The sequence below is a fragment of the Cibotium barometz genome, chromosome 42 (assembly GCF_041138505.1).
Source record: "Cibotium barometz isolate CiBa-2024 chromosome 42, ASM4113850v1, whole genome shotgun sequence".
Taxonomy (NCBI): domain Eukaryota; kingdom Viridiplantae; phylum Streptophyta; class Polypodiopsida; order Cyatheales; family Cibotiaceae; genus Cibotium; species Cibotium barometz.
Window position 1 is genome coordinate 47,440,129 of NC_141087.1, and position 11,594 is coordinate 47,451,722.

At 49.4% G+C, this 11,594-nt stretch overlaps 1 protein-coding gene across 2 annotated transcripts in view; it reads left to right on the forward strand.

The window, feature by feature from the left end:
- Positions 1-10,861, forward strand: part of LOC147614556 (PQ-loop repeat family protein / transmembrane family protein) — a 101,896-nt gene extending 91,035 nt beyond the window's left edge. The window contains exons 7-8 of one of the 2 annotated variants that reach the window (XM_086781107.1): positions 10,107-10,156; positions 10,370-10,861. In XM_086781107.1, the coding sequence (XP_086637233.1) occupies positions 10,107-10,156; positions 10,370-10,522 (203 nt within the window). In that variant the 3' untranslated portion in view covers positions 10,523-10,861. Of the gene's footprint in view, positions 1-9,764; positions 9,971-10,106; positions 10,157-10,369 lie in introns of those variants that run through there. The other variant, XM_086781108.1, reaches the window with a different exon arrangement.
- The last annotated feature ends 733 nt before the right edge of the window (positions 10,862-11,594 follow it).

The window sequence follows — 11,594 nt, forward strand, 5'->3', positions numbered from 1 at the left end:
CTCAACTCTGGTCGCAATCTCAGGCTCCTCTAAGAGACAATCTGGAATCCGGACACTCTGGCCTCGCTCTCCTCTCGTAGGGTCCTCGATCTGGAGAAGCACTGGAAAGTGGTCTGAAAACGAGGAGCCTGCAAGTATACCCACAGTGCCACCTCTATCACAAGCCCACTCATCAATGTAAAACCTGTCAATGCGGGAAAGGTTAACCCCTGTGGCCCGTCTATCCGAGCGCGAGAAAGATAAACTCCCCTGCAACGTGCCAAACTCCGAGAGAGTCCACGGATCCTGGCCTCTCACCTGCAGCACTAGTTCCTCCCAGGCAGCGAGCTCCGGCCCATGAATGGTCTCCTGGCTGCCCCCCATCCTGTCCTCTGCATCCTCCAGCATGTTGCAATCCCACCCTAGGCACCAATGGTCTGCCATGGGGAGGGACTGCCTAATGGTGCTCCAGAACTCGGCTCTCCCGGTCGCCCCATTAGGGGCGTAGAAGTTGAGGAAGCCAATGCGGTCTTCCCCAACCCGAAGGATGATCCACTGCGCTCGACCCTGGACCAGAGTGCCAGAATCCACAACCTCGGATAGAAGCTGCTCGCTGACTGAGATGCATACTCCACCCTGGTTCCCCTGGGAGCCATATGCCGGTGACCAAAAAGTGTGACTCCTGCCTGGCAAGATCTTCCCGCAGGTGCGGGTACGCCCGGCAGAAAGGTGGTGTTCCTGAATGAAAAGGATATCTATGGGTCCTCCAACGAGAGCCCTCTGGATCTCTTGGCGGAGTCTGCCCCGACCAATGTAGCAGCGATGTCCACCAAGACCCTGGATGTTCCATGAGAGGATCCTCATGGATGAGCTATGGCAAGTGAAGCAGCCGCCACTGGCTCACCCCTCTCAGCCGGCCCGGATGATCTGCCCTCCACTCTGAGAGTCTTGGGCGCCGGCTTGGAGGGAGAATAGTTACTGTCTGTCCAGGTGCGGAGTCTCTCCAAAAAGAGGGTGACCTGTCTCTGTCTCCAGCCCCACTCCGTCTTCGCCCTGTTCAGGGCATAGGCGTGAGACCAATCCTCTGCATATATGTATCTAAAGGTAGGCTGCACCCTCGGGGCGGCATGGAGGAGAATCAGTAGCACCGCCTCAACTGAGGTGTGGACCGGATCCGCCCGCCAATCTCCTATACCAAACAAGCTCATGCGGGCTGAGTGTAATCGGGTCTGCAATAGGTCCGTGAGCCCCAAGTCACTGAAGTGGTGAGAAAACTCCAGTATCTGATCACGCAAAACTTCCTCTACAGAGTTGCAATCCCATGCTGTATCTGGGGCAACACTGAGAGGAAAGGAGAAGGCCACCATGCTGCTCACCACATTGAAGGAGAACGAGAGGGATGGCACACCACGCAAACTCGCAAGGGTGCGACCAGTGTCTCGAACGGGCCAGCATCCAGTTGGGAACACCTGAAAAAACCGTAATCCACTGGGAGCCCCATCACTCGCGGGGGGCCCCCAGGGGAGGTCGGAGAGAACTCTGTGGCAGGCGAAGCTAGGATCGCCATCTCCACCGGCCCGGAGTGGCGGTGGAACAGCCGCTGGACTGAACTCTGGCCTACCCAGCTGCGCTGCCCCGGGGCAGTGGGTGGTCTGGCGGAGTATCATGGAGAGGCCGAGGGAGGGATGGTGGCTCGCGGAGAGGAGGGGGGAGAGCGAGGAGAGGATGGAGAGGCATCTGCCAGAGGATAGGTGTCAGGGGGGGCCGCCGGGGGAGGCGGGAGGGGGGGAGAGGGGGGGGTGGAAGGAGTGCTCTCCGAGTGAGGGGAAGAGGAGCCGGGGGTCGCAGTGTGCGGCCCGGGATCCTCAGGAATCTGCTCCATGGAGGGGGTGGGGCCCCCCGCGGGGGGAGGCGGGAGCGGGGTCTCCACGTGGGGGGCTCCACCGGAGGCCTCAATGGGCACTGAGTCTGAATCCTCGTCCATCGGGGTGGGACCTGTTGGCCGCCTATCCCTGACTGGAGCATAAGTGCGGGTAGGTGCCTGGACGCCAGCCGGAGTCACCTGTCCGCTAGCCTGTGCTGCCTGCTGGCGTCGGCGACGGTCCCTGCGGGTCGGGCGTTTCCACCGCCGGTGAACCTCCTGCCATCCGCCAGCCTCCTAGGTCTGCGCGGCATCCTCCGCCGGGGCCTGCTCGTCAGATGATGGCGCCTGCTGAGACGAGCCAGGGATGTCCGGTCTCTGAGGTGGATGGCCACCCCTCGGGCCTCCTGAAGGGGGTCCAGAGGTGGCAGTGCGTGGAGGATGAACCTCCTTGCGGGGACAGGCGCGTGCGAGGTGGCCCATCTCCCGACAGATGTAGCACTGGCCGGGGAGGCCCGAATACTCCACGCGCTATATCAGATGTCCTCCAGAAAGACAAGGGAGGAGGATCGTCTTCGGGAGGGACTCCGGTGACGGAACCACAACACGAATGGCCGGGAGTCCTGCTGCCCGAGCTATCACTGAAGCCGCTGTCTGAGGCGTCTCCACCACCTGTCCGAACGCCTTGCCAATGGATGACAAGAGGGGCAAGTACTCCCTGCGGAGTCCAGGAAAGCAAATAGTGATGGGGAAAGCTGTCGCGCCTGCTAGCGGGTCAGAAGCGGGGTCGAAACCGTGAGTCCATCGCGCCAGGAACGCCCGGGATGAGTGGAGGGCAATGGGGCTCCGAGCCAGCACCATCTGAGCTGCTTGGGGGGACTCGAAATCCACCTGGTAGTAGCCACGTCCCAAAAAATCGACGCTGACGATCTTGGCAGGCACGCCAACGAGGCTGCCTTGCAGAAGGTCGCGAAGCTCTCTCCGCATCGGACGGCTACTCACTATCTTGCAGACCAAGGAGGAGGCCTCAAGAGCGGATACTGTGGAAACAAACAACTGATGATCTGCAGCTGTGAACTCCAGACAGAGACCGGAATCGGCAGGGGTAGTCGGAGCGGCTTCCATGGAGTCCTCCAGAGGGAAAAGGCCAGAAACCGGGGTCACCAACGGGAGGGACACAGCCCTACGAGGAAACGGAGAGGCGGAAGGTTAGCGGATAGCGGGGGCGGGGCGGGGGGAGCGGAGCGGAGGCGGGGGAACTAGCGGTGGGGGGAGGGGCGAGACGGAAGGGGAGGTGAGGGAGAAGGCGGGGGGGAAGAGCCGCGCAGCGGAAGAGAAGGCGGGGGGGGGGGGGGGGGGGGGGAAGAGATGGCGGGGGAGAGAAGCGAGGCGGAGGAGAAGGCGGGGGGGGAGAGATGGCGGAGGAGAAGGCGGGGGAAGAGAAGCGAGGAAGGAGGCGGGGGAGAGAAGCGAGGAAGGAGGCGGGGGGGGGAGAGATGGCGGGGGAGGAAACGAGGAAGGAGGTGGAGGAGGAGAAGGCGGGGGGGGAGAGATGGCGGGGGGAGAAGGCGAGGAAGGAGGCGGGGGGGAGAGGGGGGTGCGCGACGGCGAGAAGCAGCGGGAGGGGGAAGAGGCGGCGCTCGCAGGGGTAGATCACGACAGTGTAAGGTTTTTAGAAAGAAAGCTGTATTAACGTCTACTAGAGGCCGAACTCGACTTATGAGACAAATCAATGTCTTTTGGATGTCCAGAAATAAAAGGACAAAATGAACATGAAATAAAGTATGAAAGTACTGAGCTAGTGGGGGGGGTGATGAATGGAGCACTACTGCTAGAGGCTCAGTATGCAACCTATATGTGTAGGGTATACAAGAATGCAATGCAGATCTGTCTAGCTTCAACCAGTACCATAATGGGGGGTGTAATATGTGATACATAAGCGATGGTGAGGCAAAAATACCTCGGAGCATGATCTCCGGGTGTGAGTGTAAGTGAGCTAGCCGCTCCTGGATATGGTGCTAATGTCGAGCCCGTATCTCTGTGATCTCCCTCTGATGTAGTCTGGGAGTCTGGTAGCTTGGTGTTCTCGGTCTCCGTCTAGCTCGGAGGTCCGCAGCGCGCTGAAGTGTAACCTCCTCCTGTGTCAGGGTAGGCACTGGGATAGATCTCTGAAAGAAATCAGTGAGCTGGAGCTGTCGCCCACCTCTCCCTGTGGTATGAGTCCGTATTAGTGTCTCTCTGTGGTGCTGTGTCTCTAACAAGAACTGGCCAAATTTGCGCTGGTCTGCGGACTCCATGATCTAGCGGAGTGAGGGATGTCTACTGAAGATGGTGGTGTATCTCTCTCTAATGACACTATATGCTCTGCATTTGCATATATAATGTTGCTCACTCTTAATCTCCTCTTGGCATAATCTGCATATCCTCTCTGCTCTGGGGATCCGTGCTACCCTACCTGGCTCAATCTCAAGCTGGTGTGATGACACTCTGAGCTGGCCAATCGCCACTCGGGCACTGTGAGGCATGTACACATCCATGTATCCAGGTCTCTGTATGAATCCATCCGCTGAGATACGCATAAACTGATCTTTGTAGTATAGCATCTTCGGCGGTAGAGGCTTCTTGATAGCTTCATCAACTGCTGAGAATAATTACGTTGAGGTGCTACTGACACCAAAAAGAAATGAATATAGCCAACAGCAGTATGATAGACTGGGTGTAATCCAAGTCTCGAGTGTATCGTTGCCATAAATCCTGCCGAAGGACTCTGTTCCTCTCACTGTGAGAGAGTTGGATGTGTGGTGTATGTATATCATACTGGAAAGGTGGCAGGTGATCTATGTCGAGACCATGCTGAGTGAGCCACTGTATCATCTGTGAATACCATGATCTCCTATCTCCACTCTCTGTGCGAGCTACCTGGACGCCTCAAAAGCTCTATGTGAGAGTCGATCTGATGGCATATCTCTGATCCTCCGTATGAAGCAGATCGTCTGGAAGAGGACCTCTACTAGCATAGGAGATGCAGCAAACTCCGTGTTGGGCACAAACTCATAATGCTTCATTGTTTATAAAATGAAAGTACATTCTCTTTTTGTAGGTGCAAGGTCTTATCTTTTGAATCACACAAATCACAAGTACTAATGGGAACATGACACATAGCACATACTTATCTTATCCAGATAAGAGGACATTCATATCTAACAGGTGTTCACAAACTTATAAATGAACAAGGTGGTCATACACATTTAGCCCTTTTAGAGGCTTTACACATGGACACATGTAGATACACAAACACAGTTATATAAGCACACAATGGACACACGTGAAGCTCCGAAATACCCAACACCATTGGACATGCACCAAAGGTCTATTCACTGAAAGTCGTAAGTGCTAGGATGTGACACCCATGATCTCAACAGGGGGGGGGGGGGGGGATTGATGTCCCACTTCCTCTCCTAGAGGCCCATGATGTAGACTCTTTGGACGAAAGTGGGAATAGTACCATCAAAGATCTATCATGAGTGGGTGAGGCTCCTATGGGGACCAACCTCCTATGGAGAACCCCCGTCTTGAAGGACTCCATCCAGGCATCATCCTCATCAAAGGATAGGATAGAGAGTACCACACAGTAAACCAAACCAAATTGGGTACAATCTCCCCTCTCAAGCGTGTAGCTCCACTTCCACGACTTAAGTATTTTGAGACACATTTACACCTATACATTAATCTTGTGTTAACCTGCACATTCCATTAAAGTGAATCCTGCACAAATTAAATTAAACATATTTTTGTAATTCATTAAAAAAAATGAATAAATATATACTTGTAAAACAGTCCTCCCGTTTGAGGAAGCAATTGTAAAACAGTTCTCTCGTTTGAGGAAGCAATTGTCCTCAATTGCGTAAGAAAAATGTTAAGAGAACAAGATTGTTGATGTCATAGCCTGCAAGGTAAACTTAGAGGTCTGAACATGGCTCAGAGGCACAAAGGCATGGCTCAGAGGTTCTTATGGATATGGAATACCAATCAAGAAAACTCGTGCGACACCAAAGTTGGTGATCATCACACTGATTATCAAATCAAGAAAACATGTACAAAAATGATCATCATCTTCACACCACCTCACAATCCACCAGCCATACGACACCTCAATCGGTACCCTCGTATAGTGCGACACGTCAATCGGTATCCTCATACATCTCATGCAATGCGACATCTCAATCGGTATCCTCGCACTTCTCGTTGCTATACTCAGACGCTATCCACGTTAGTTAATTAAACAATTAATTGAACACATCAGTTAATCCTAACGTCGTCTTGAGATATAGATAACCCATAAATAATCAAATACAGCCATACACATGTTTGCCAGGCGTAAGTATCCAGAGAATCACCTCTCCATACGAGCCAACTGAAACAAACAGTGAAAGCAGCCACACACATGTTTGCCAGGCGTAAGTATCCAAGGAATCACCCCTCAATACGAACCAACAATGGAGGTATGTATACATATTCGCCTTCTTTTATAACAACTTTTTCATAAGTTTTTCTATAATCTCATTTCAACCTAATAATGTAATTACTAAACCTTACATTAAGATTAGTTCAAGCTCAATAAAATAAATGAAATTTCTAGATAGAGAAAAATTATGTCGGAATTTAAGTTTCACAGGGAGCTGGCACTCTGCCTCAAACTTTTATTCTGAAGAAAGTAATGTATAAAATTAATCTGGTGGTATGGGACATCAGATTGCTTTCATATACTTACTCCAGACGCATTTATGTCTTCTATCTTTCTACCATCCTATGTTTGTATGTACAACACGACTATGTGGTATGGGACACATAGGCTCGTCTTACATACATTCATTTGATTGATTCACTGCATATTAGATCTAGTCTTTCACACCAATCATAAAGCCATCCTCTCATGCGTTTATGCTACCGTATATCGGGGACGCCCGTATATGGTATGCTTTTGTGTCCTCACTGTTTGTTTCAGTTGGTTCGTATGGAGGGGTGATTCCCTGGATACTTACGCCTGGCAAACATGTGTGTGGCTGCCTTCATTGTTTGTTTCAGTTGGTTCGTATGGAGGGGTGATTCCTTGGGTACTTACGCCTGGCAAACAGGGGTATGGTTGTATTTGATTATTTATGGGTTATCTATATCTCAAGACGACATTGGGATTAATTGATGTATTCAATTAATTATTTAACTAACGTGGATAGCGTCTAAGTATAGCAACGAGAAGTGCGAGGATACCGATTGAGGTGTCGCACTGCATGAGATGTACGAGGGTACCGATTGACGTGTCGCACTATACGAGGGTATCGATTGAGGTATCGTATGGTTGGTAGATTGTGCGGTGGTGTAAAGATGATGATCATTTTTGTATATGTTTTCTTGATTTGACAATCAGTGTAATGATCACCAACTTTGGTGTCGCACGAGTTTTCTTGATTGGTATTCCATGTCCATAAGAACCTTTGAGCTATGCCTTTGTGCCTCTGAGCCATGTTCGGACCTCTGAGTTTACCTTGCATATTATGACATCAACAATCTTGTTCTCTTGACATTTTTCTTACGCAATTGAGGACAATTGCTTCCTCAAACGGGAGGACTGTTACAAGTATATATTTATTCATATTTTTTTGATGAATTACAAAAATATGCTTAATTTAATTTATGGAGGATTCAGTTTAATGAAATGTGCAAGTTGGTACAAGATTAATGTATAGGTGTAAATGTGCACAAAGTCATTTTTTGTAACAAGGCCCATTAGCAATTTTATTTGGGCAAAGGTTTTTATATGTACAAACCTTAGGAGATTTCATACGGTTAAAAATGTGTAAAGCAATACCCCAAAAGTGGGAGAAGGAAGCCCAATATGTACGCTCATCTATTCTTAGCTCCTTGGGCTATTTTTATTAATAAAATTCTCAAAATACTCAAGTCATGGAAGTGGAGCTACACGCTTGAGGGGGGAGATTGTACCCAATTTGGTTTGGTTTACTGTGTGGTACTCTCTGTCCTATCCTTTGATGATGATGATGTTATTTTATTTCCTTTTCTTAATGTTATGTTACGTTATTTGATTTTAATTTAAATTCAAGACTTTGTTTTAATAATTGATGTATTTTATGAGTGTTTAATTATTTCTTCTCAAGAAGTACAAAAAGGGTTTCCGTGACAGAATCCCTGATTAAGTGAGCATTTAGGGCATCATTAGCAGCATCACAGAATTACCATCAACATCAGCATCATCAACAGAACCATCAGTATCACCATCTACAGCATAGGAGGGCTTGGCACCCTGTCGACAGCCAGCAGAAGGCCCAAGCAGCAGGTGGCCAAGTGATAGGCACGTAGGCAGAAGTGTGGACAGCACAGTACAGGAAGCGCATCATTTACAAGGGGATTTATCCATGAAGGTTGTCCAGTACTGGCCGACAGCTCCTGTAGCTGGCCGACCAGCCTCCTTAGCATATATAAAAGTATGGGACATCATTTTCAGAAGTCAAGTCATTTCTATCATTCATTGATCATAGAAGTTATTAGTAGGAGAGTATGTAGGGCCAGAAGTCAACCCCTTTGGGGCTGACCAAGGGCCTCAAGCCATAAGCAACCTTTTTGTACCATATAATACAAAGAAAAACCCTGCTCTCTCTTCTTCTCTCTCCTCTGTCTTAATCATGTTTAAATCAGCATCTTGTTCTTTATCAGGCTTAGGGCTGTGGATCAATACAGCAAGGCTTCCGCACATGCAACAGCTGGTAACACTGATGCTGGCCCTTGTCGCGGTGGCAATTGCGGTTGCAGTTGCCAATAGTGTACTACTCCAAGTCTAGCTCCTTGTGGGGATGAGGCCCCAGGTGAGGACTTTGCACTTGGAGCCACGGCTGCCGGATGCTTGGGGTGCTGTGGTGCGGCAAAGGGGGCAAGCACGTGCAAGGTGTCCCATCTGTCAGCATATATACCACTGGTGTGGATGCCCAGAAAACTCCACTCTCTGTAGAAAATGGGAGTTATTGAGGCGGGGGATCGGCAAGTGGTAAGGTAGGTTCATTGGGGAGGCTTCAAGTATTTGGAGTGTGGGGTGTCACATTCCAAGGCTATCAGGTTAGGTTAACCATAGCCTATGGGTAAGGCATCTTAAGTGGGGTAAGTAGCTATTATGACTCATAAGGGTGCTTTCTGTCAAGGCTGTTGTTTCTGATGTAGCCATTGCCCAAGAACTGGATGTTGGTCATCCGTCCTTGGTTCCCAATGAGAGCTGCCTGCAGGAGGTCTCAGAGTTGCCTGCTCGGGCTGCCGACAAGCATGGTGGCTTCTAACGATTTCACAGAGAAGATGAGGGCTGGAGTCCACAATACACAGTTGGGGGCGGCCATAAAGTCCTCCAAGGGGGATAGACTCGGAGGGGGATGAGGGAGCGGCTGCCATAAAGTCCTCCAAGGGGGATAGACAAGGGGTGGGCACCAATTGTGGATAGAGCACGTGACCAATGACCAGGTGGAATCAACGAGAAGTGGGCGGACGGGCGGAGAGAGGACCGAAGTGTGTGGGCGCTGGGGCGAAGTGGAACTGAAGGGCGAGCAGGGTGGAGAGGCAGGTGAGGGTGAAGTGGGGCAGGGGCAGGGGTAGGGAGGCTGTGCACAGGGGCTGCACATGGCAGGGCGGGCAGAGGAGGTAGGCGGCGAAGAAGGGCGAGGGTGGAGAGGTGGTGCACAGGCAGGCAGCGTGTGAAGATGCGAAGCAGGAGGGGGGGTGTGGACAGTGCGAGGAGGTAGGGGACGAGCAGAGTGGAGGGGGTTGTGATGGTGATGGCTAGGGCAGGGCGCGAGCAAGGTGCATGGGGAGGGAGGTCACGGCCGTGGGAGCTCCAGCTTGATTATCTTCTACATATCTTTTGAAGCAGGGGGAAGAAAATCAGCAGAATTAGCCCAAAACAGCATCAAATCCGCCCTCAGAAGCAGCTTGAACAACAGCAATTAATGCATGTTAACAATGGATACAGCTGCATATAGTACACCCTGGACCCACTCCAGGTGTGGTGTGCAAAAGAGAACTCTATGCATGGCTGGAGGGTGAACCAGAAAGAACTGACAGGTAGGTCAAAAGTAAGACTGAAAGCACCATGCTCCAGCCCAGCAAGAGACCAAGATCCCATGCAAGAGATAGGTTTCCCCCCAACACTCTTATTTGTCAGCTAAGAAAACTCTTGTCTGATCTGCTGACTTATTCTGAATCGTTTTCTCAGGCTCTACAGATAATTTTTCAGGCAACATCGGAAAGTTGCTGTTGTCACTGGTGCGTAACTTTGGATTCTCTTTTTTTTTTTGGAAGTAATTTTTGTATATCTAGATAATCCCTTTGTCAGGGGAAGCAGAAAACAAGAATTTCAACCTCCGGCCTTGCCCAACTGATGATATCCCATATTAAACAAACTAATAAAGTAGACTTGAATTCTCTTCACATAGTGGCCTCATCTTTTGATCTTGAACTATCCTTTTTTTTGTTCAGATCGTTATTGCATTCGATCTCCTTTTCATTGTCCAACATTATGTTCTCTACCGGGCAACGAAGCTCCAAAATACCTTGTACTATCTGTTGGATTCAGAAGACACGGAAGTGAAGGGTGAAGATGCCACTGAAGTTCAGAAGTTTCATGTATAGAAATCTCTATATAGTCCTGCTATCTTGTGAAAGTAAGCTCTGTATTTTATTTATTTATTTTTTGTGGGAGCATTATCCAAATACAAATACAAGGGCTACAAATACAAGGGCAGGGCCAGCTAGCTTCAAACACCCCCCTCCCCTTTACCCCCAACTTTTATGCTTACTCAGTTGGGAGGAGGTGGTGCTCCTCTAACCAAATGGTTTTCTGAAATTTTAGGATGTTGCAGCTATTTATGTAACATCCATATCCACAGGGTGTATCAATGTGTTCTCCAGTAACCAGCAGTTTATCACAATTAGTGATAAACAATGATAGTTTATCATTGTACACTGTCCTTTACGTTGTTTGTTTGACCTTATATTGTTGTCTGCATGTCCTCTTGAATCACTTCACTCTTTGATGAGTATTCTATCAGGTAGCTTGTCTATTTTGAGTTCATAGAATTTGTGTAAACTCAGGAACATTGCATTAAGACTTAGAGAACCTTTTGGTGCTGTTTTTTCTCAAGCACATTGAGCTCTTTGCTCTACTTGCTTGTTTCAAGTTGACTTTTGTTGGATGTCTTGAAGACATTATGCAGTTAATACACATCTAAACTGGGTTTTTTTTTAAAGCACAGATATGCCCCTTCAGGTGATAGGATTCCTAAAACCAGAGAAGGAAGAGGCTGTTGCCTTCTATTCCATTCAGTCTTGATGGCAGATGAAGAGATGTGATGTACAGGTGATCGCACTTGGTTCTTTGATCTGTACAGTGAGAGTAGTGGGTCGCTATGGGAAGCCTTGGTATACTGATACTTCCCTAGTGATGGTTACTCGTGCTTCGTGGTATGAGGTGAGACGCATCCACCGCTAGGGGACCTATGGCTATATAGTGGATGTTCTATCAAATATCTACATTGGGACCCTTACGAGTGGGAATAGCCCTTACGAGTGGGAATGGACTGATGATACTTACCCCATGAGAAGCATACCTTTCTTCAGCTACACTACATTGTGTGTAATGCTTAGTTGCTCATGCTTGGACAAACCCTTAGTCTCACTCTTAGGCCTCACTGGGAGACATATG